The sequence below is a fragment of the Crocuta crocuta genome, unplaced genomic scaffold, assembly GCF_008692635.1.
Source record: "Crocuta crocuta isolate KB4526 unplaced genomic scaffold, BGI_CrCroc_1.0 scaffold102, whole genome shotgun sequence".
Classification (NCBI taxonomy): domain Eukaryota; kingdom Metazoa; phylum Chordata; class Mammalia; order Carnivora; family Hyaenidae; genus Crocuta; species Crocuta crocuta.
In genome coordinates this window covers 2,767,805-2,793,883 of record NW_027530019.1, presented here as the reverse complement: position 1 = coordinate 2,793,883, position 26,079 = coordinate 2,767,805, and the positions used below count along the sequence as shown (strand labels likewise).

The 26,079-nt window shown below is 38.7% G+C and overlaps 1 protein-coding gene across 2 annotated transcripts in view; it reads right to left on the bottom strand.

Moving 5' to 3' along the window:
- The window catches only part of LEO1 (LEO1 component of Paf1/RNA polymerase II complex), a 35,529-nt gene extending 13,993 nt beyond the window's left edge, over positions 1-21,536 (bottom strand). For both annotated transcript variants that reach the window (XM_077764393.1, XM_077764394.1), the window contains exons 1-6: positions 21,434-21,536; positions 12,237-12,989; positions 9,324-9,428; positions 6,121-6,215; positions 5,015-5,160; positions 3,714-3,798 (exon numbers count right to left, since the gene is read on the bottom strand). In XM_077764393.1, the coding sequence (XP_077620519.1) occupies positions 3,714-3,798; positions 5,015-5,160; positions 6,121-6,215; positions 9,324-9,428; positions 12,237-12,989; positions 21,434-21,491 (1,242 nt within the window). In that variant the 5' untranslated portion in view covers positions 21,492-21,536. The remainder of the gene's footprint in view (positions 1-3,713; positions 3,799-5,014; positions 5,161-6,120; positions 6,216-9,323; positions 9,429-12,236; positions 12,990-21,433) is intronic.
- Positions 21,537-26,079: the final 4,543 nt, after the last annotated feature.

The following is a 26,079-nucleotide window of genomic DNA, read 5'->3' as shown; positions in this document are numbered from 1 at the left end:
ATTACCAGGGAAATTAAAATCAAAGCCACAATGAGATACCACCTCACACCTGTCAGAATGGTTAAAATTAACAACACAAGAAACAACAGGTATTGGCGAGGATGTGAAGAAAGGGAAACCCTCTTGCACTGTTGATAGGAATGCAAACTGGTGCAGCCACTCTGGAGAACAATATGCAGGTTCCTCAAAACATTAAAAATAGAGGCATCTGGGTGGCTCACGTTGCTTAAGTGTTCAACTTCAGCTCAGGTCATGATCTCACGGTTCGTGACTTCAAGCCCCTTACTGGGCTTTCTGCCTTCAACTTGAAGCCCGCTTTGGATCTTCAGTTTACCTCTCTCTATGCCCATCGCCCACTCACACATGCTCTCTCTCTCAAAAATAAACAGAAAAAAAATATTTAAGAAAAAGTTAAAAACAGAAATACTCTACGATCCAGCAATTGCACTACTAGGTATTTACCCAAAAGATACAAAAATACAGATTCAAAGGGGTACATGCACCCTGATATTTATAGCAGCATTATCAACAATAGCCAAACTATGGAAAGAGTCCAAATGTCCATCAATTGATGAATAAAGATGTGTGGTATATATATATATATATATATACCACACACACACTATACACACACACACACACACACACACTAGAATATACTCAGCCATCAAAAAGAATGAAATATTGCCATTTGCAATGAGGTGAATGAAGCTAGAATGTATTATGCTAAATGAAAAAAAATCAGAAAAAGACAAACACCATATGATTTCTTATATATGGAATTTAAGAAAAAATAAGGAAAGAGGAAAAAGAGAGAGGGAAAAAACCGCAACCGCAAGATACTTTTTTTTCTGGGTTTCATGACATCTTTATTTCAATAGCAGTCAAAGTAAGTAAGAGACTTTTAAAGAGAGACTTTTAAAACAATCACCGGAACTAAAAAGCAATGGACAGAATGGGAGAAGGTATTTGCAAATGACTTACCGGATAAAGGGTTAGTACCCAAAAAACTTACCAAACTCAACACCCAAAAAACAAATTAATCCAGTGAAGAAATGGGCAAAAGACACGAATACTTTTCCAAAGAAGACATCCAAATGGCTAACAGATACATGAAAAGATGTCAACATCACTTATCATTAGGGAAATACAAATCAAAACCACATGAAATACTACCTCACACCTGTCAGAACAGCAAAAATTAACACTCAGGAAACAACAATATTGGTGAGGATGCAGAGACAGGGGAACATTTTTGCACTGTTAGTGGGAATGCAAACTGATGCAGCCACTCTGGAAAACAGTCTGGAGGTTCCTCAAAAAATGTAAAATAGAAATACTCTATGACCCAGAAATTGTACTACTAAGTATTTATCCAAAGGATACAAATACTGATTTGAAGGGGCACATACACCCCAATGTTTATAACAGCCAAATTATGGAAAGAGCCCAAATGAAATATTACTTGGTGATCAAAAAGAATGAAATCTTGCCATTTGCAACAATGTGGATGAAACTAGAGTGTATTATGCTAAGCAATATAAGTCAATAACAAAGAGATAATAGGATTTCTTTTTTTTTAATATTTAGGTATTAGTCTTATCCTTTATTTTTTTTTTAAATTTTTTGAGAGAGACAGAGCATGAGTGGGGGAGGGGCAGAGAGAGGGAGACCCAGAATCTGAGGCAGGCTCCAGGCTCTGAGATGTCAGCACAGAGCCCGAGGTGGGGTTCGAACTCACAAACTCCGAGATCATGACCTGAGCAGAAGTCAGCCACTTAACCAATAAAGCCACCCAGGTGCTCCAAATATCATATGATTTCACTCATACGTGGAATTTAAGAAACAAAACAGATGAACATAGGGGAAGGGAAGGAAAAAGAAGATAAAGAGAGGAAGACAAACCATAAAGACTCTCAAACATAACAAACTAAGGGTTGCTGGAGGAGTACTGAGTGGGGAGAGGGGCTAAATGGGTGATGGGCATTAATGAGGGCACTTGGCACTTGTTGAGATTAACACTGAGTATTATATGTTAAGTGACAAATCACTGTATTCTATTCCTGAAATCATTATTATATTATATGTTAACTAACTTGGATTTAAATAAAATTTAAATAAATAAAGACAGAGAACAAACTGAGGGTTAATGGTGGGAGGTGGGTGTTGGATGGGCTAGAGATGGGTGACGGGTATTAAGGAGAGCACTTGTGATGAGCACTGGGTGGTACCTTGTAAGTGATGAATCACTGAATTCTACTCCTGAAACCAGTAGTGCCCTGTATGTTAACTAACTGGAATTTGAATAAAATTTTGAAAAAATAAAACAAAAAAGAAAAGCATCCAGGGTTATTTTTCATCACGCACCATTAAAAAACAGCAGTCTGTTACACACCAACCTTTTGTACTCTAAGCATCAAGATTTTAGAGTAAAACACTCATTTATAATCTTTGATGCCTATATTAGAGCCTGATACTTTATAGCCTGAAAAGAGATATATTTGCTGCACCCCAATAGAAGGAAAAAAGGCAAAAAATCAATAAAGTGTAAATAACAAACTATCACATTAATTTATATAAATGATGAGAAACAATGAAAAGTGGTAGAATAATGTTAGAGGCACTAAAACAGGCATGAAAAATTCATAGTACTAACTTTTTATCAATAGATACATATGCTCAAAGGAAAAATATTAACAGATGAGCTAACGGGGGAACAGAAGAAGTGAAGAAAAGGATAGCAAAGTAAGTAAATAAAGTCTAAAAACTATACCTATTAATTGTGCAACCTGGAGCAAGTTATTGGTGTCTATTTCCATTTTCTCATTTGATTTATATTTCCACTAAGAGAAAGGAATAATGGGAAAAAAAAGGAAGGAGCAGTGACATTTCACTGAAAAGCTTTGGAAGTTGATGCATTTTGGATAGAAATCAACTTAAATAGGGTTCTTTAGATATGTGTAGATTTATCACACTTGAAGAGATGGAATTATTATATAAATTTGGCCCCTGAATTCTAAGAAGGCTGTACTGCCACTTAACATTCAAACACTATATATAATATCCACTGAAAAATGAGGAATTTACATAGGAAATCTTTTGAATTTACAAATTCAAAACTGTATCTCCAGTTACAGCACCAGAAGTTCAACTGCTTCTCATTCTTTGGTACAACTCAGCTTTAAAGCATCTGCTTAACCTACACCTTCCTTGATTAAAGAAGATTAGAGGCCCTCCATGGATAGACATAATATATCAAAGAGAAACATTAATAGGAACATAGCATAATAAAAATTTCTAATACTCAACAAGAGTAACTGGAAGGTACTAGTAATAAATTCTCTTTTTGTAGATGATTTATTTATCCACAAATCAAAGAGCCTGAAGGACTTCCTTCCGCAGGAAGTTGCCAGAACTTAACCCACATATGGAAGTAGTCATTCTAACCACCAAACCACAATGCTACTTATTCTGAAGAAAGAAGCTAATAATTTTTTTAAGCATCAAAAACATACAACAGTGAAAAAAATGACGGAAAATTACCACATTTACAGACAAGCTATATATTTCCTTCCAAAAAATATTCTGAAAAGACATTTCATTTGTTTATAAAAACATAAAAAAATCATTTTGAAAAGCTCAAGTCTCAAGTGAATATCCCCAGGTTTTACTTTAGAAAACAAAACCTAAATGAGTCAAGCATGAAAGAGTACCTTTAATTTTAACCTGGTTCGACCTTCTTCATCCAACATTTCCTCATCTTCAAATTCATCTTCATAATACTGAGGATCAAAAGGCCTATAAATTGTTTTGAAAATAAACATTAATCATATTTTATAAGAAACACTAATAACATCTCTATTAATACACACCATTATACTAAAAATCACAATATAATGAAAAATCATAATGGTCCAATATCTTCATGTTCAACTTCCAGGAAGTATTCAAATTACTACACCTTCTTGAAATTTGGTGGTAATACATACTGCTTGAAAAGCAAGGCTAAATATTCAAAATATTCTTTACTTTTATATAAATCTTCCAAAGAACAGGGCATACATGCTCTAGTTTTCCACATCATTTTACTGGGGAAATAAAATGAAATCGCACAAGAGCTTATATATATGTATTAGTGAATAATATTCGTCAACACTGTTTTTCCCAAACCATTAGCTTTTCTACATCCACAATGGCAGCTACAGTGGACATGTGCAGTCTTTCTAGCACATTCCACCGCTCCCAATTTCAGCTTTTTCAGGGCTGCACTAGTCAAAAAACACCCAAAGGTTTGCAATGTCTTTTAATTTATAAGAAAGTATTAATTACTAAAAACAATTACAAACATTAAAAGTCTATCTTTAATAGCAATCCATACTTTTTCTATCACAGGNCATGCCCATCCCTCCTCCCCCCCACATCCATCAGTCCTCAGTTTTTGTCAGCATTCAAGAGTCTCTCATGGTTTGCCTCTCTCCCTTTCCACCACCATTTCCCCCTTCTTCTCTCCCTTGTTCCTCAGTTAAGTTCCTCTTAATCCTCCTATACGTGCAAACATATGATATTTGTCCTTCTCTGCCTGACTTATTTCACTCAGCATAACACCCTCAGAGACACATGATTAATATTCCATTTTGTGATAGTCAACTAATGTAAAATCAGAAAAATATCAACATTCCACATATTTCTTTCTTTTTTTTTAATTTTTTTTTTAATGTTTTATTTATTTCTAGGAGAGAGAGAGAGAGAGACAGCGTGAGCAGGGGAGGGTCAGAGAGAGAGGGAGTCACAGACTGAAACAGGCTCCAGGCTCTGAGCTGGCAGTCAGCACAGAGCCCGACGCGGGGCTCGAACCCACGAACCGCGAGATCATGACCTAAGCAAAAGTCGGACGCTCAACCGACTAAGCCACCCAGGCGCCCCGAGTCAACATTCCACATATTTCTATCCAACATCCAGAAACACCTTTTTTTTTTTTAAAAATTTAAGAAATACTTTTAACTGATCCCCTTACCTAGGCTCTACACTGAGAAAGTTGGGGAGTTTAACAAAATACAAGTCGTTTCCTAAATCGGTGTTTACTTTGGGTATTTCTACTTCTATTCTGGTCTCAGGAATTGGCTCCTCCTCCTGCTGATCCTGAGGCAATCCATTTTCATCCTAGAAAAAGAAAGAGAATTTGAGAGCTTGATAGAACCTTAGAAATGGTCTAGTCTAGCTCAACTTCCACACTTCAAAGACTTAGGTAGACAAGACGGGCACTAGAGCTAAAGCAGCCCTCAATCCCCATCCAGCTCCCCAACCAAAAACCGCAAGGGAAACAGACCAGTTTGGAAGCATCAATATAAGAAAAGATCTCTTTTGTGATAAATTTGTCTTCCACCTATTGACCAACAGGAGTCACTCTATCAATTAAAATCAGAGAAGATTATCAACACAGTACACACTTCTCAGCACCAACAAGAAAGACAATTAAATCAGTGTTTCTCCAGGCACAGATCCCTGCAGTCTCCTCTCTTACAGGGAGGCACCAACCACATGTGGGCACTTACTTTCTTTTTCTTTATATCCAGTTTCCTCCGGTGCGAACACACTGTAAAACTATATAGCACAACAACACAACCAGGAGATCTGATGCAATCAGATACAGAACATTTCCATCACCACAAAGACTCATATCACCTTTTTATAGCTACATCCACGCTGTCCTTACCCTCATCCCTTAATCTCAGGCAACCACTAAGCTCTTCCCCATTTCTATAATTTTGTCATTTCAAGAATACTTTATCAGTGGAATCATACAGCATGTAACCTTTTGGGTTTGGCTTTTTCTCACTCCACATACCCTGGACTTTCATCCAAGTTCTTGTGTGTATCAGTCATGCAACCCTTTTCATTGCTGAATGGCATTCCATGGATAGATGTACCACGGCGGTTACTTCTACTTCCCCTTATAAACATGTGTTCCCTACATAACTAAGAAAGTCATCTGTTCAATGTACTTTTATATTGCAAAAGAGTTAGTACCTTCCTCTTCTTGGCATAAAAGAGATCCTTAATCTCTGAAACATTTACTTAGCCTTCAATGAGGGCCTAGTTCACCCTGGCAATTTTACTTACAACAGGCTGCCCTGGAGTAGGTGGTTTATCTTCTCCATCACTCCCTGAAGATATATCATCTGCACCGCCAAACAGATCCATGGTTCCACTGTTATCTGTCATATAGAGGAAAAATTCACAGTATTAATATACATAACAAAGGTTCTTCAAAGCTATCACTTCCACATTTTCCCAAGGTTTCTGAACCAGGCACCAGGAAACCACAAAAACTCAACTCTGAGCCTGGCTCTCCAAGATGTGACCAGAGTACCTGTGGAGAGGGAAGGGGGCAAATTCAGGGAAAGATAATGCTACATAGGAGACATTTATTTTCCCTTCATTGACTGCAACCTGTTCTTCCATTTCCCTTTATTCCGCAGGAGCCCAAATGTCCTCCTACAGTCTAGATACTCACATTTGGGGTGTAAGCACTCAATAGAGGCCTAATTCTTTACATAATCGCTCAAGTTTTAAAACTGCAGGCTCTTGTCTACTCAGGCGCCCCTCATTAGAGGCAGAAGTTCAATTAACTTTGGCAAAACAACAACAATAATCTGTAACAAACCAATAAACCAAAGTAAGGTAGAGGAGGGGGTGAAGGATAGGAGGGTAGTTAGAGAGCTGACTGCTTGAAACTGAGATTATAGAGTTGCTACAATCATTGGCAATGACACAGTCTAGGATAAAACCATGAGAGAGTGCTACTGAGGCAAAGGGGAGAAAAAAATCACTGAAAAAGAAGAGGCAACCTACTAGAATGGCCCAAATCCAGAAACGGACAACACTAAATGCTGACAAAAATGTGGAGCAATAGGAATTCCCAATCATTGCTCACAGGAATGCAAATGTGAGGGCTACTTTAGAAGACAGCCTGGCAGTTTCTTATAATACTAAACAAACTCTCACCATATGCTCTAACAATCATGCTCCTTGGTATTTACCCAAAGGAGTTGCAAACTTACGCCTGCACTAAAACCTGCACACAAATGTTTATAGCAGCTTTATTCTTATATGCCAAAACCTGGAAGCAACCAAGATGTCCTTTAGTAGGTGAGTTAACTGGTACATCCAGGCAATGGAATATTATTCAGTGCTAAAAAAAAGTAAGCAGTCAAGCTACAAAAGACATGGAGGAAATGTACATTACTAAGTAAAAGAAGCCAATCAGAAAAGGCTGTATTCTGTATGACTCCAATTATATGACATTCTGGAAAAGGCAAAAACCATGGAGATAGTAAAAAGATTAGTAATTGCCAGAGGCTGGGGGAAGGAGAGATGAATAGATAGAACACAGAGGGTTACTAACTCCTCGATATGATACCAGATATGATACCATAATGATGGATACAGGTCATTCACATTTGTCCAAACACCTAAAAGGTACAACACCAAAAATGAACCAGAGTGAATCATAATATAAACTATGGGCTTTGAATAATGATATATCAATGCAATGTAGGTTCACCAATTGTAATAAATGTACCACTCTGATGGGGGATGCTGATAATGAGGTAGATTATGTATGTGTGGGGGCAGGAGCTATGTGGGAAATCTCTGTACCTTCCCCCAATTCCATGGTGGACTCTAACCTGCTCTAAAAATCAAACAACTCTCAAAAAATAAATAAGTCGAGGGGCGCCTGGGTGGCTTAGTTGGTTAAGCGTCCGACTTTTGCTTAGGTCGTGATCTCGCGGTTCGTGGGTTCGAGCCCCGCGTGGGGCTCTGTGCTGACTGCCAGCTCAGAGCCTGGAGCCTGTTTCAGTCTGTGACTCCCTCTCTCTCTGACCCTCCCCTGCTCACGCTGTCTCTCTCTCTCTCTCTCTCTCCTAGAAATAAATTTAAAAAACATTAAAAAAAATTGCATAAAAAAATAAAGAAGTCGATAACAATTAAAAAAAAAAAAAAGGAAGTGGCAAGGAAGGTTCACGTTCCAAAAGTTTATCTCTATGATAAAATCAAAATGAAAACCCCACCCACCAACACTCTCATGTCCCTTCTGATTCATTTTCTTCCTAGTTCTTATCACCATCTGACATACTGTATGTTTTATTTACTGCTTCTGTTATCAGTCTCCCTACCCTACCTGACCCTACCAGAATGTGAGTTCTAGGGAAAAGGTCTTTAACTATTTTGATCATTGCTATATTCCCAGTGTCTAGAGCAGTACTAGTATACAGATTCTCAATAACTGAACTAAATGAATGAATATATCTAATTCTCATAACAACCCTCTAAGATGGTTAACATCATCTCCCTTTTATACATCAGAAAACTGAAGGAGAGTAAGTAACTGATTTGACTAAACTCCATACAGCTGGAAAGTGGAGCCACAAAGATTCTAACTTGGATCCCTCTGATTACAAAGTCCAGGCACATAAGTACTAGTTACAGATCCAACAATCTTTAAGTAAATCCCAGAGCTTCCTGTTCTGCCAGCTCTCTCCTCTTCTCTCTAGGTAACCCTCTATTTGCTTTACTTGTAGTGTTATTTATGACAATTTATACAAGCCACTTAACATTAATGCCTAATTACCATTCAGCACAATGGTTGTGCAAAATGAAACTATCAAAATTACGTTTGTGGAAACTTTTATACTAACATCTTTATTGTATAGCAATCTGCCATTTGAAACAGTCATACATAGAGATGAACAGGCAGATCTTTTATCCTTTTAACAAACCTACCTTACCTAACCCTGGGATATTATGAACTCTTCACCTAACCCATAGCTTGAAGAATCAAGTTCTTCATGTGTTATTAACCTGTTAAGGACTTAGGAACAAGTTGTCTTGAAACTATCAGTATTCAAACAAAAGAAACGGATGTTGACACCTCAACCAGAGCCTCAGCCTCCTAACAACATATTCATCTAACTATAAATGAGGAAGCTGGGGGGAGAGGGGTGCCTGGATGGCTCGATAAGTAAAGCATGCGATGTTTGATCTCAGGGTCATCAGTTAAAGCTCCATATTGGGCACAGAGCTTACATTAAAAAAAAAAAAAAAAAAGGAGCAGCAGCAACAGGTTCTTCTTTAACTGATTAAGCATAAATGATTTCTCACATCTGTAGAACTTCCCTGTGTACACTAAGCATATCCACACTCTTTTCCATGGGTCTTGCATTCTGGGGTAAATGTCCAGAGTCAGCAGTGCACTACAGTTAAATGTAGAAAGACAGACAGGGAAAATATATATATATATATGAAAGAAGTAACTAGAATACCTTTTGGTACCTCAGTGTCACTGTCTGCTTCTGAATCAGAGGCAATTGCATTCTTGCGTTTCATCCGTAAAACTTCATCTTCACTGTCACTGCCCCTTGCAGATTCTGTAAGAGTAGAATTAGAGGTTCTTCACAATCAAAGTCATATCTTAACATTGAATTCTGTGCTTTACAAGCAACACTGGGGACAAACAAACTGTGGTGTACCCATACAATGGAAAACTACTGAGTAATAAATAAGAATGAACTACTGATACATGTAACAATTTAGATGAATCTCAAATGCATCATGCTAAGTGAAAAAAGTCTAAATTAAAGAAAAAAGGCCTCATACCGTATCTGATTCCATTTTTCTAATGACTTTCTCAAAAAGACCAAACTGCAGTGATAAAACAGATCAGTAATTGTCAGGCGACAGGGGTGGAGAAAGGATGTGACTACAAAAGGGACAGAATGAGGGAGTTTTTTTAAGGTGACATACTGTTCTGCATCCTGACTGTGGGGGTAGTTACACAAATCTATGTAAGTGTTAACATTACTAGAACTGTACATACACATACAAACTGCAGTTAACTTAAAAATAAAATTAATTAAAGGAACATGATTAACTATAAGCAGAAAAATCTGACAGAATGAAAACAGTAGTACTGTAACTTATGATCAAATTTATATAGGACTCATTACAAAAAAAAAGAAAAACAGAGGTAAAAATATTGCAATCAATGGAAGAGATAAATACAGTTGACCCTTGAACAACATGGAGGTTGGGGGTACTGAGCTCCCCCCCAACCCAACCCCCACTGACAACACACAGTTGAAAATCCATATATAATGTCCGACTCCTCAAAAACAACTACTAACACTCTATTGTTGACTGGAAGCCTTCCTGACAACATAAACAGTTAATACATATTTGGTATGTTATATGTATTTCTTACACACTGTATTCTTACAATAAAGCTAGAAAAAAAGAAAATATTAAGAAAATCATACGATACACTTATAATAAAGTATCATATTTAAAGACTTGTATAAGTAGGCCTATGGAGTTCAAACCCATGTTGTTCAAGAGTCAACTGTATATCATTATCATATCATATATGATATGATCATATATCATTAATATATCATTAATCTACAATTAAGTTTACTTAATTGTAAAAACTGAAAATCACTGTCGATCTAGGTAAGAGTTAAGCAGAATGACCAGCTACAAGATTCCCTACCATAACCCTAGGCTTAGGTTAGTCTGCTAGTATTGGGGAAGTAATGCATGAGCTTTAATGATTCTGCTACCAGCACAAATAACTCTACCCAAAACTAGTTATTGAATACTCACTGCAGTAATGTAGTCTAGATAGACCTTTATCCATCTCTCGAAATTCTTTGGCCTCCTCTCCTAAATAATTCCAAAATGTGGTCTTGAATGCTATCCTGTGAGTATGTATTAGAGGATTAAAGACCCCTTCCCCATATCTAAGCTCTCTAAGATGACAGGATCAATATTTAATTATAAACAATCACTTATGGAAATGAAACAATCTAGGTATCATTTAAGAATTCTAGGGGCGCCTGGGTGGCTTAGTCGGTTAAGTGTCCAACTTCGGCTCAGGTCATGATCTCACGGTTTGTGGGTTCGAACCCCACGTCGGGCTCTGTGCTGACAGCTAGCTCAGAGCCTGGAGCCTGTCTTTGGATTCTGTGACTCCCTCTCTCTCTGACCCTCCCCTGCTCATGCTGTCTCTTATCTCTCTCTCAAAAATAAATAATAAAAAACATTAAAAAAAAAAAAGAATTCTAACCTAACCAAGGTGACTTTTACAATGCAAAGAAACAAGATCTCCAAATTTCAATATTCTATATGAAGAATGTGTTAACTTGAGAAGAATAGTGTACAAGACTATTATAAAAGGAGGTCAACAGCCACAGATTGGTTATGTGTTTCCTGTAGCTTTAAGAAATAAGCATTCTGGGGGCGCCTGGGTGGCTCAGTCGGTTGGGTTGAGTTCAGCTCAGATCATGATCTCACAGCTGGTGGGTTCAAGCCCCGCACCAGGCTCTGTGCTGACAACTTGGAGCCTGAAGCAGGATTCTGTATCTCCCTCTCTCTCTCTGCCCCTTCCCCGCTCGCACTGTCTCTCCATCTCTTAAAAATAAATAAATGTTTAAAAAAAAAAAAAAAAAGAAATGAGTATTCTGACCCAAGCACATCTCTCTACAGGATGTGTGTTTCAAGCCACTATAGCTCACTGAGATCATCCAGCCATGTTTTCATCTTCTGGATGTTATACTCCCCAGGTAACCTCCTGATATTACCATTTAGCATCCAATGTCCATTTTCCCCAAGGGCAAGTATACAATGACAAAAGAGAAATAACTGATCCTCTCAAAATAAACAATTTGCAGTTCAATTTTTATAAATTAGTTTCTTATACATTCAATTAGTTTGAAATGAACTCCTTGGAGCCTAATTACCTCTGGATGATCAAATTTTGGATCTCAAAAACCTTGAGCTGGAGCGTATTTACAACTTCGTACAACTACCCTATGGAGACTTTCAATGGCATTGCTTTTTCCCCCTGGCAAATTTATTCTCACCTGAGGCATGCTTCTCAGTTACCCACAGAAATGGAACCAACTCTATTCATTATCTAGCTACTGAAGCACCATATATCTTTTCTGAAGTCTGTCCTCTTTAACTTTTTTCCTTGATCTATCATCAATTAACAAATGATGGGGGACAGAAATAATAAATGGATTAGGAAAAAAAATTTAAAGCAAAATGTATACTTAGAAAAGCCTGAAATGGAGGAACTGAAGAGAAAAACAGGTACTAAAGGTGGGAATGCATAATGCACCACTGCTGCATCTGGATGCTTCTGCTAAAAATTTTGGTTCTCATAAATGCATTACCTGATTTCTGATCCTGTTCCTCTTCATCCTCGGAATGCCTGTGGTCTTCATCCGAGGCCTGTGGCCTTTCATCATCAGAATTTTGCATTTTCTCCTCATCAGACATCTGTGGCTGTTCTTCATCATCAGAATTCTGTTTCTCATCATCATTATCAGAAGCTGCTGGCCGTTCATCATCAGAATTAGCCTTCTCCTCTTCTGACAGCTGTCTCTCATCATCTGAAAGCTGAGGCCTGTCCTCATCATCTGTGTTTTGCATTTTCTCATCATCATCAGAATTCTGCAGCTTATCTTCATCAGATATTTGTGCCCTCTCCTCATCATCAGAATTTTGTATCTTTTCATCATCTGACTGGTCGCTTTTATCTTCTCTGTCCCATTTTTCATCATCCGAATGTCCTTTTTCAGAACCTTCTGCTTCTGAATGGTGGCTCCCTCCATCTGATCTATGACCTTCATCTTCATCATCATTATGAGCTTCTGATCCACTGTGCTGATCTACATCTGAGGGGTCATTGTCTTCATGGTCAGAACGCTCAGAAGCTTCTGACCTATTGTCTGATCTTTCAGAGTGATTATCACTCCCACTGTGATGTGAAGCTCCCTCATCCTCACTGTCATCTCCAAACAGTTCCTTATTACTTGGCTTTCCTGAATCACCCCTTTCATCTTGATCACTTTCACTTCCAGAGGCATTACTGCCAGAAGCAACATTCTCTTGATCAGAATCCGAGTCTGATCCAGAATCCGAATCTATGAGATCAGATAAACACAGGGTGACGTCAGTGAAAAAGGCAACATAAAGAGCACCAAAAGTCAATCCCAACGTAAAAGGAATGAAAAAACATGTCAATAACCATCAGAATCAATTTTCTGTCTATTCAGGAAACCAAAAATTGCAGCAACCGGGGAAAACAGCTGAATCTCAATAAAACTTTGTGATGTTTAACTTAGCCTGTTCCTCCACTCCAACCTCAGCTCCTCAGCTCAATAATGCCTGAAAGATAGCCCAAATTTCTGGTACATGGACCACTACTAGAGGGAGAAGAAAGGACCTCATTCGCAAAATGGTTGTTAGTTTTGATCTGCCTAGTGGATCACTGAAGGACTGGCTCAAAGGGCTGACCTTATCTCACTTAGAATTCTCTCAGTGCTAAGGCAGCTACGTGGGAATGTTTGTCAAAAACATTTACAGGCAAATGTATTAGTTGTCACTGTCTGGGACAATGGATAGTAGTTGGGGCAAGTAATAAACTAAACTAAAAAGCTTGGGAGGAAAGGCTGGAGAATTACATCATATGGGGAGTAAGGGCTTTTACAAGCTCTCATATATTCCTAGAGATCTGGAAGGCTGCACACTTGCCCAGGGCTGTGCACATGCCCAGGAAAGAAACTGAGAGGGTACTAGGCTCTCACTTAGTAGCTGACCTTCAGGTTCTGTGCTTGGAGCAAGACATGAAGGCAAACTAGTTCAAAAGAATCTAAACTAAACTAAATGAATCACTAAACAATAACTACTACAAACAGCAACATCAATCCCGAGGAGGGGAGAGAATGCGATGTCCTGAGTTAGCACATTATAATACTCAAAATGACCAGTTGTTACCAAAAAAGCATAAGGAAATACAAAAAAAAAAAAAAAAAAAACCAAGGAAGTATGACCCATACTTATGTAAAAAGGCTGGAACTATCCCTGAAGCTCAGACAATGACAACGATATTTTACCAAATAGAGAATACCAATAAAAGACATTTTAAAAAAAGACATATTACTTAAAAAGGGCCCCCCCAAAATTCTGGAGTTGAAAAATGCAATAAATGAAGTGAAAATTTCATTAGGGAGCTAAAGAACAGATGTAAGCATGAAGAAGAATCAGTAAACTTTAAAAAATCAACGAAGACTAAGTGAGGAACAGAAGAGAAAAAAGTTAAGAAAAATAAAATCTAAAAGATTTGTGGGATACCATCAAGTATACCAACATATACATAATGGGAGTCCCAGAAGAAAGGGCAGAAAGATTATTTGAAGATATAATGGCCAAACACATCCCAAATGTGATGAAAGACATTCAAGAAACTTAGTGAATGCCAAATAGGATAAAGTTAGAGATACACACCTACATAAATCATGATCAAACGGTTAAAGACAAAGACCAAAAAAAAAAGAATGCTGAAAGCAGCGAGAAGCAATTTGTTCCACACAAGGAATCCTCAGTAATAAAGATTGCTTGTCAGAAACCATGGAAACCAGAAGGCAGTGGGATGACATATCCAAAGTGCTAAAACAAAGACTATCAACCAATAATTATATTCCCAGCAAAACGTTATAATGAAAGACTTCGTAATGAAAGCATGATAGAAGTGACAGAAGAAAAAAATACAGAAATTGGACTTCTTCAAAAAGAAAAAATTCTATACAACAAAAGACATTATCAAAAAAGTGAAAAAACAAAAGGGAGAAAATATTTGCAAACCATGTATCTACTAAGTGTCTAGTATCCAGATATCCAGATAAAGAATGTTTACAACTCAACAAACAGGCAACCCAATTAAAAAGTGGACAGAGGACTTGAAATGACATTTGTCCAAAGTTATACATACAAATGGCCAATGAGCACATGAGAAGTTTGTTCCACATCATTAGCCATTAGGAAATGCAAACTGAATTCACAATGAGATATCACTTCACACCAACAGAGATGGCTACATTAAAAAAAGAAAAATGTAGAATCAGTGCTACTGAGGATGTGAAAAAAAATGAAACCCTCGAATATTGCTGGTAGTAATATAAAATCGTCCAGACCCTGTGGAAAATGGTGTAGTGTAGTTCCTCAAAAGTTAAACAAAGAATTACCATATGACTCAGCAATTATGTATATACTCAAAAGAATTGAAAACAAGCACTCAAATACTTGTACACAAATATTCATAGGGGCACCTGGGTGGCTAAGTCTGTTAAGTACCTGACTTCAGGTCAGGTCATGATCTCATGGTTCATGAATTTGAGCCCTGTATCTGGCTCTGCACCAACAGCTCAGAGCCTGGAGCCTGCTTCAGATCTTCTGTCCCCCTCTCTCTGTGTCCCTCTCCAACTAGTGCACGTGCTCTCTTCTTCTCTCAAAAATAAATAAACTTGAAAAAAAAAGTTCACAGCAGCACTATTCAAACAGCCAAAAGATGGAAACATTGTAAATGTACCAAACACCAAATTTCTCACTTTAAAACAGTTAATTTTAGGGGCACCTGGGTGGCTCAGTCAGTTAAGCATCTGGCTTCAGTTCCAGTCATGATTTTATTACGCTTCATGAGTTCGAGCCCCACATCGGGCTCTGTGCTATAAGCATGGAGCCCGCTTTGGATTTGTGTCCCCTATCTCTCTTCCTGCCCCTCCTCCACTTGCACTCTCCCTCTCTCTCCCAAAGTAAATAAACTTTTAAAAAAATAAATAGTTAATTTTATATGACTTTCACATCATTAAAAACAAAATTGGCAAAATTAAGAAATTCCCAAACAAAAACAGAGTTTACCAGTAGACCTGCCTCATAAAGGAAGCCCATCCAACTTAAATGAAACGACGCGACAACAGTAGTTTGAATCCACATGAGGAAATAAAGAACAACAATAAGGAAACTAAATAGGTAATTATAAAAGTTAAATCAATGTATTTCTAGCAACTCCATTTTTTATTAGATTTCAAACACAGTAACATAAAACAGTAATTATAAAACACATCACTGGGAAGACAATGTATAAAGATGTAATTTGTGACAATAACAACAAAGGCAAGAGAGGATGAACTATGTAGAAAAAATGTTCCTGTATACTACTAAACTTAAACTGATATTAATCCAAACTAGATTATTATAATTCAAGACGTTAACTGTAATCACCAGAGTAACCGCTAAGAAAAAAACTAAAAACCATACAGAAAAATATACAAGAAGGAAATCAGCAGTACCCTAAAAGAAAATCAGTCTTAAAAGAAGAGACTGAGCACTGGGGTGGCTCAGTCAGGTAAGCCTTCAATCTTGATTTTGGTTCAGGTCATGGTCTCACAGTTTGTGGGACTGAGCCCCACATCAGGCTCTACACTGACCGCATGGATCCTGCTTTGGATTCTCTTTCTCCCTCTCTGCCCCTTCCCCCAAAAAATAAATACATAAGAGCCTTAAAAACAAAGGGAGAGCAATATAAGAATTGAACAAAAAAGATATGACATAGAAAACAAATAGCAAAATGGCAGAAGTCCTTCCTTATCAGTAATTATTTTAAACAGAAACGATTAACTTCTCCAATGAAAAGGCAGAAATTTGCACAACAAATGTTTTAAATGATCCACTTATATATTCTCTACAAGAGTCTTACTTTAGAACTACAAACTCACATAGGTTGAAAGTGAAAGAAAGAATGGAAGAAGATACTCCATATAAATAGTAACCAATAGAGTGCTTATACTAATATTAAACAAAATAAATCTTAAGACAAAGCTGTTACAAGATAAAAAAAGGACATTATGAAATAAAAGGGCCAATTTGACATGAAGATATAACAGTTGTAAACATACATGCACCTAAAAACAAAAACTGACAGAATTGAAGGGAGAAATAGTTCGAAAATAACAGTTGGAAACTTCAATACTCGACTTACAATAAGAGCCAGAACTAGGCAGAAGATCAATGAGGACACAGAGGACTTCAACAATAGTATAAACCAGCCACACATATAGACATCAATAGAACACTGCACCACCACCCAGAGTATACATTCTTCCCAAGTGCACACTGAACACTCTCCAGGTTAGACCATTTGTTACGACCCAAAAACAAATTTCAATACATTTGAGAAGGTTGAAAACACATGACTGAAGTATCTTTTCTGACAACAATGGAATGAAACTGAATTCAGTAAAAGGCAAATCTGGAAAATTCACAAGTGGAAATTAAACAATGCACTCAAACAATCAAGGACTCAAAGAAGAGATCACAAATATTTTCAAATGAATGAAAATGAAAATACAGAATACCAAAAGGTAAGGGATGCAGAGAAAGCAGAGCTGAAAGGGAAATCTGTAGCTGTAAACAATTACATTAAAAAAGAGAAATCTAGGGATGCCTGGGTGGCTCAGTTGGTTGAGCACCAGACGTCAGCTCCAGTCATGATCTCACAGTTTGTGGGTTCGAGCCCCACATCGGGCTCTGTACTAGCAGCTCAGAGCCTGGATCCTGCCTTGCTTTCTGTGTCTCCCTCTTTCTCTCTGCCCCTCCCCTGCTCACCCTCTGTCTCGCTGTCTCTCAAAAATAAATAAACATTAAAAATTTTTAAAAAAACAAAGAGAGAAATCTCAGAGGAGCCTGGCTGGATCAGCAGGTAGAGTCCGCGAAGAATCTTGATCTCAGAGTCGTGAGTTCAAGCCCCATGACAGGCATAGAGATAAAGTAAGAAAGAAAGAGAGAGAGAAAGGAAGGCAGGCAGGTAGGCAGGCAGGCACCTGGATGGCTTAAGCATCTGACTCTTGATTTCAGCTGACAGGGTAGAGTTGGCTTGGGATTCTGTAGCCCCCCTCGCCGCCCCCCCCCAATAAATTTAAGAAAAAATTTTAAACTTTAAAAAATAAAAATAAATTTAAAAAAGAAAGAAAAAAAATCTCAGACTGATAACCTTTTACTTTAAGCAACTAGATAAAGGAAACTAAACCCAAAGCAAGCTGAAGTAAAGAAATAAAGATTAGAGTAGAAATGAATGAAACAGAGAATAGAAAAATAAAACAATCAATGAAACAAAAAGTTTGTGCTTTGAAATATTAACAAAATTGACAAACTTTTAGTCACACAGACCAAGAAAAAGAAGACTCAAATTACTGATAGTGGAGACAATCTTACAGAATCTTACAGAAACAGTAAGAATTAAAAGAGAATACTATAAGCAATTCTATGTCAACAAATTAGATAATTCAGATGAAATGGATTAATTCCTGGAAACAGACTACCAAAACTGACTCAACAAAATATAAAATCTGTATAGACCTATATGACAAGTAGAGTTTGAATCAGTAATCAAAAAATTTTCAACATGGGGCACCTGGCTGGCTCAATTGGTAGAACATGCAACTCTTAATCTCAGGGTCATGAGTCAGGCCCCATGTTGGGCATGGAGCCAAGAAAGAAAGGGCAGAAAGAAAGAAAGCAAGCCAGCCAGCCAGCCAACAAACACCCAGGACCACAAGATGATTTCACCCATGAATCCTACCAAATGTTTAAAGAATTAATGCTTATCCTTCTCAAACTCTTTGAAGCAAAGGGAATACTTCCTAATCCATTCTATGAGGCCAGTATTACCCTGATACCAATGCCAAAAATGTCATGAAGAAAAGAAAATCACAGATCAATATGCCTTATGAATACAAATGCAAAAGTACTAAACAAAATACTAGCAAACTGAACCCAACAGCATATTACAAGAATATACACCATGACAAAGTGGGACTTATCCTAGAAATACAATGGTGGTTCAAGATTAATGTAACCATATTAACCAAATAAAGCAAAGTAAGCATTTTTTTTAATGACAAAAAAGAGAAAGAACGAGCAAGCCCAAGCAGGGGAGAGACCCACAGAGGGAGAGACAGAGAGAATTTTAAGCAGGTTCAGCACAGAGCCTGACATGGGGCTAATTCCCACAACCTTGAGATCATGACCTGAGCAGAAATCAAGAGTTGGATGCTCAAATGACTGAGCCACCCAGGCAACCCAAGAAAAGTGAACATTTTTAAAAATGTTTATTTATTTTTGAGAGAGAGCACAGGCGAGGGAGAGGCACAAAGAGAGGGAGACAGAGAATCCAAAGCAGGCTCCAGGCCCTGAGCTGTGAACACAGAGCCTGATATGGGGCTTAAACCCACAAACTAGGAGATCATGACCTGAGCAAGTCAGATGCTTAACCAACTGAGCCATCCAGGTGCCCTGAAAAATGAGCATTTTAACTGATGCAGAAAAGGCATTTGACAAAATCCAACACCCTTTCATGATAAAACTACTCAACCAACTAAGCATAGAAGGGAATCTTCTCAACCTGAAAAAGGGCATCTACAAAAACCCACAGCTAACATATATAATTGTGATGGCACGGATGCTTTCTCCCTAAGATAAGGAATAAGACTAGGATATCCATTCTCACCACTTCTATACAACATTGTACAGAAAGTTGTAGCTGGGGCAATCAGGCAAGATAAAGAAATAAAAACATCCAAATGGCAAAAGAGGTAAAACTATCTCTATTTGCAAATGACAAGATCTCTTATGTAGAAAATCCTAAAGAATGCACACACAAAAAAGCAATTACAGCTAGTACAGTCAGCAAGGTTGCAAGATACAAGATAGACATAAAAAAAAAATCAATTGTATTTCTAGACACTGGCAATGAACAATCCAAAAATGAAATTAAGAGAACTTCACCTGAGATAGTACCCAAAAGAATACTTAGGAATAAACTGAACTCAGGAGGTGCAAGATTTATACAATTAAAGCTACAAAACATTGTTGGCAGAAATAGAAGACACCTGACACAATTATACATAAAAGAAACACGTTGAGCCTTGGTAGAGATTTTACCATTATGGCAAGATGTTTGTCAGGTGTAGTTATTTTCCACAACTGTCTTAGTAATGAAATATGCTAGGCATAACAGGAATTACCCTGTCACATCCATACTTTCACATCCATACTTTCAAAACCAAAGGCAACCATCAAGGACAGATTTGTAGGTAAATCTTATAGCATCCTATTATCTAACTGTAACATGGAAGAAAGCAGCAACAGACTCACAAGAAAGTAAAACATGAAGCCCAGAAAAGCAACCATCTCCATACATCACTTCCCCATACACGGAGTTGGCAACAGGAAAGCAACGTGGGGTATATCTTACTCAACTATTGCTTCTTTCCATCCAACTATGTGTCAAATATGTATTAAGCATCCACATAAGTGATGGGGCAGGAGAGACCTTTTCATCATTCTCCAACACCTACCAAAGTACCTGGAACATAAAAGGGGATCAACAAGTACTTACTGAATGAATGAACAACTTCAAGACAGTGAGTCATGGGAGAGTTCACATGGAACTGTGCTTTGAAAGGTAAATGGGATACAGACAAGTAATAATAAGGGTAAACGAAAACATTAGCAAAGGTAATGGAACAAGAGTTCGTATACAGGACTCTGCATTTCCAGACTCATCCTAACTAGAACCTCCTGGATACCCATCTCAATGGAGCCCTCACACTGGATTTACACCTGGTGCTCACTTCACTACACTCTAAAAAATATAAATAAACTGGAGTTAGAGAAAAAAGAACCACCACAATAAGGCACTTTGCTACGGGAAAAAAAAAGTAGATAGCGTTACTTTGAGCCCGAGGGGTTACAAGAATTCTGAACTAGGTCTTGGGGCGCTTCTTACTTCAAATAACTCCCATTTATATTTCAAACTCAAACATCCACAGTCCTTGTCCCAGAAATACTTTCATGCACCATTTATCATTAATTTAATCAGCAAGTCCTTTCTCTTTCCTCTTCAAACACAAACCCCATATGCTCTCCAATTTAATAGCATACACTGAAGAAATTCTGGTTTCTGCACAGGTTCTCAGAAGACACATTGTCTCCGGTGGGTAACGCCTATAGCCTTACCCCCGGTATCCTGCCAGTCTTCCTCACCACATGTCAAACTCCGCATCACACCACTCTGATTTCAATCAAGACAGCTTTCTGAGCCCCTCTGCCAATTCGTCCATCTCATCCCCATATTCCCGAGGACCTACTATCCATTCATTCACAAACAGATCTTACTCTGCGCTGACTTGTGCAAGAGAGGACAGAGCAGGACCCCAAGGTTCCTAAGCGGGCTGCGCAGGCTCTCCCGCGCCACCTCATTCCCGCGCCTTCACCCCACAAGCTCCCAAGCACAGCATGCTCCACGGACACCAAGAACCCCGAGGCTCACACTCTGTGTTCGTTCCTCCGATTCCCGCCCAGGGAGACTGGTACCGCCGGGAGTGCAGGGGGCGCTGAGGCAGGAGTGGAGGAAGCGCCACCCCTGATCCGCAGTGCCTGAGGGTCCGCAGACCCGGAACCGTACCGCCTTCGGTCTCCTGCAGCAGAAGCCCCTAAGCGAACCCCTCCCCTGAAACCCAACCGATCCCACCTTTACGCTCAGCATCGCTATCGGCGTCGCTTCCGAAAAGGTCCTCCATATCCGCCATTGACCCGCACGTCCGCCGCTGCTTCAGCTGAGGGCGCCTCCGCGACTGTCTTTACGGCACGGAACCAACGAAACGCGACACTGTCGCAAAGATTCGCTGAACGCCTCCTTTCCTTCGGCGACCTGGTTTTTGCCGGCTCATTGACTCTCCTCCGTCCAGTGTGTGCACAAATCCCGCCCTTCAGTCGATATCTGTTCCTATTTGCGGGCACTCTCACCGAGGGTGGCGTCTCCCGGTGTCCGTGGCGTGGGCGGGGCTTGAGTCGCTCCGCGGAAGGACCTAGACGGAGATAAACCTGCCACGAATCAGGCCTGAAGTCCTTTGTTTCATGCTGACTAGCGGTTCTCAAACTGTTGAGAACTACGAAGAGCCTTGCGTGTAGGTTATATCTATTGCTATTTAACCTATTAGTAATTAAAACAATTGAATTCAAATATTAAATTCAAAATGTTTAAATAACAATCAGATTAACATAGTCTTTTAAAATTTTAAATGACTATATTCTTTCCAAAACCAGAAAGTTGGAAAAGTGGAATTGTTTACGAGTTTTGAAAAAGATCTTTAATGTCTGGCTTAAGAGAAGACAGCTTAATTCTCATACCTGCTGCTACACTCAGTCTACTGAGTGTAGAAATGTTTTGGTTGAAGGCATGTGAAGAAAAATCTAGCCTCGTACAGACAGGGAGGACCTCTCAGACCCCTTGAAAGGGTCTTCTTCAGACCACTTTTTGACAACTACAGTTTTAGAGCATTGCGTCTCGAACAATTTTATCATCCTAACTCACTATGCACTTAATGTATAAAATGAAATAAGTGTTTCACAAAACAATATTTCTTTACCAAGATGCAGTCTGAGATTTCCTACTCTCTTTTATTCTATTTCAGCTTTTGTTGTGTTTTGGTTTTAATGCCAGCAAGCAGTGAACCCACTAAATTGCTTTCATTTACTAGTGGATTTCAACATGCAGCTGGAAAAACACTATTCAGAGGCTTCCACTGTGTTCATTTTGCTGTCAAAAGTTTTATTTTGGTAGGAAATGTGGCTATAATTGTACATTATAAAGCAGACATTAAGAATTTGCATAATAGGTTAGTGCTAGGTAAATCCTCTTGGCTTCATTGAAGCTTAAAGAAGGAAGTGACTTACACATGTTACAGACTAGGTCTTTTTTTTTTTAGAAAGCTTACTTTTTGTTTTTTTAAAAAATTGTACATCTTGTGCTAAATTATTATCTGATTAGTCTCATCTAAGGGTTTTGATCTTTGACAGACAATATGGATTTTTACTTTGGAGATTATGAGATATGGTTTTTGTTGCAGATAAGTGCCTGACAGGGTTCAAATGGGAAAGAGGTGGGACCTGGTATGGTATCAATTCTAGAACTGTTGTGTTTAAAATAGAAAGTGTAAGACAAGGTAGATGGGATCGCTTTAAAACTTTTGGGAATACTGGAAAAATAAGTATTCTATTGTGATTTAGTTTTGTTTTCATTCAGAGTACTCTCTTTTTTTTTAATTTTTAAAATGTTTTATTTATTTCTGAGAGAGGGAGAGAGACCGTGTGAGCAACGGAGGGTCAGAGAGAGAAGGAGACACAGAATCTGAAACAGGCTCCGGGTTCTGAGCTGGCTGTCAGGACAGAGCCCCACTCAGGGCTCAAACCCACGAACTGTGAGATCATGACCTGAGCCGAAGTCAGGCCCTTAACCGACTGAGCCACCCAGGCACCCCTTGTTTTCATTCAGAGTACTCGCTTTGAAAAGTGCACTTATTCAATCTTAGCAAGTTTAATTACAGTGAGGCCTAGTGAATCACTGTGCCTATATTCGAGACTAATAAATAGATTTTGTGTTGATTTTATTTGAATAAAAATGCAAAACAAATAACTTCTGGTTCTTTAATTTTTTTGTTTTTGTTCTACTTTATGCTGATCATTGTTCTTCTATTCATTGCCTTTCTTCATACAAAATACAATAATTCAACTAGATTTCAACCAAATCAATCACAATCATTGATGTACTGGTTGCCTGAGGTTAGATGTTTAGAGTATTAAGATAATCTTTTCATTTCAGAGAAGTTCATCCTAGAGGATTTGTGTTTTCAAAACAGATTTTTTTTTAAGTGTATTTAGTTATTTTGAGAGAGAGAGAGAGCATGCTCACATGTGTGGGGGACGGGCAGAGAGAGGGAGGGAGAGAGAGAATACTAAGCAGGCTCTGCAGTGTCAGTGTAAGCCTGACACATGGGGCTCAAACCCATGAACCATGAGATCATGACCTGAGCCAAAATCAAGAGTGAGACCTTTAACCAACTGAGCTACCTGGGTGCCTTGGAGCTAACCTTTAAAAGGAAAAGGCTGATGGGGTGCCTGACAGCTCAGAGCCTGGAGCCTGCTTCATATTCTGTGTCTCCCTCTGTCTCTGCCCCTCCCTCACTCATGCTCTGTCTCTTTCTCTCAAGAATAAATAAACATTAAAAATAAATAAATAAAATAAAAGGAACAGGTTGATTTGAACTAGAGAGGAAGAGAGAAGTCCTGCAGTTTCTGTCCCTAGCAGTAAATCAACAATGGGGCAGCTCATTTCTTGGAAGATATGGAGCATTCACTTATAGTCTGGCTTTATTAGATTCTTTGCTGACTTGGATCTCTGCAATGGGTGGTATAGGGATATAAAAATAGCAAACAGGGTACACGCAGCTTGTGTGTATATATACATATAAAAGTTTGAGGGAAAATAGTGTAAAACATCTGAAGAATTTAAGTTTTAGAAGTAAATTATAAACTACATACAGGTCCCATCGAATGGAAAGCCAGAAAATGATCAACATGAATGATAGAAAAGTTTTCTTAGTACTGTGTTCTAAATGTCTATATCCCTTCAAAATCCATGTTGAAATCCTAATGCCAAACCGATGATCTTAGGAGGCAGGAAGTTTGGGAAATGATTAGGTCATGAGGGTGGCACCCACACAAATAGGATTAGAATTCTTATAAAAGAGACCTTCCAGAACTCCCTAGCCCTTTCCAACATGTGAAGACACAACAAGAAAGTCCTCGCTATGAACCAGGAAGAAGGAAGAGGACTCTCATCAGAAAGCTGTCATGCTGGCACCCAACCTCCCAACCTCCAGAACTGTAAGAAACAAATTTCTGCTATGTATAAGCTACCTAGTCTGGTATTTTATTAAAGCTGTCCAAGTGGACTAAGATAGGTTGATTCAAGCTAGATTATTGAAGTCATGGGAAGGCTTCAATAATTTTTCAAAACATAAAATTGAGCAGTGCCTAAAATTCAACCAAGCAAAACTGAGGTTAGTGTACTCAAATCTATTCCCTGATTCACTTGAAGTTTCAGAACACTGGATGAGGAGAACATTTTAGAAGCTTCTAAAGAGAGAAAAGTCAGCTGACATAGAAAGGATCTGGAACTGGGGCACCTACGTGGCTCAGTCATTTGGGAGTCCGACTCCAGATTTGGGCTCAGTTCTGATCCCTGGGTTATGGGATTGAGCCACTCACTGGACTCTGCACTGAACGTGGAGCCTGCTTAAGATTCTCCCTCTGCCTCCTCTCTCCCACTCGCATTCTCTCCCCCAAATTAAAAAATTAAGGGGCGCCTGGGTGGCTTAGTCGGTTGAGCGTCCGACTTTCGCTTGGGTCATGATCTCGCGGTTCGTGGGTTTGAGCCCCACGTCGGGCTCTGTGCTGACTGCCAGCTCAGAGCCTGGAGCCTATTTCAGTCTGTGACTCCCTCTCTCTCTGACCCTCCCCTGCTCACGCTGTCTCTCTCTCTCTCTCCTAGAAATAAAAAAATTTAAAAAAAATTAAATTAAATTAAATTAAAAATAAATAAAAAATTTAAAAGGTCTGGAATTAAAATAACAATGGACTTATCAACAACAATTCTGAAAGTTAGAAAACAAAATGCTGAGGGAATTGGTTTATTCTAGAATTCTATATCCAACCAACCTATCATTAAGTACAAGGAAAGAAAAATGATACTCTGTGTCAGCCATCATCTATGTAAGCAGTCAAACTGCCCTAAGGCCGCCATGCCGTGAAGATGCCCAAAGCAGACACACGGAGAGACCAAATGGAGAGGCCCTCAAACACGTAAAAAGAGAGAACCAGCCTTCACCTGCTGAAGACCTCCTGTGGTTCCAGCTCCATCTGAATACCACCTCAGTAAGAGACCCCAGGCCACAAATGCCCAGCTGAGCAGTTCTGAAATTCTTATCTCACAGAATCCAGAATACAATGAGTAGGTGTTGTGGCAGAATAACACAAGTTTTGAGATCTATGTTTTATAGCAATAGCCATTGGAAGAGTTACTAAAATACTTTACAATCTATGAATGGTGACCCACCAAAATGAAGAACTAAACCAAAGAAGAGAAAAGCTTTAGAGGAAAAGAAACCCCAAGATTGGAAGGAGGCAAAAGGAATCCCTATGATCCTAGAAGGCTGCTGATCCACAATGGAGAAGAGGACAGAAGGCTCCAAGAGCGAGCAGTCTGAGAAGGACCCAAAGCTAATGGGATGCCTGCTGCCGTCACGCATCCAATAGGGATTTAAAGTGCCTTCTCTA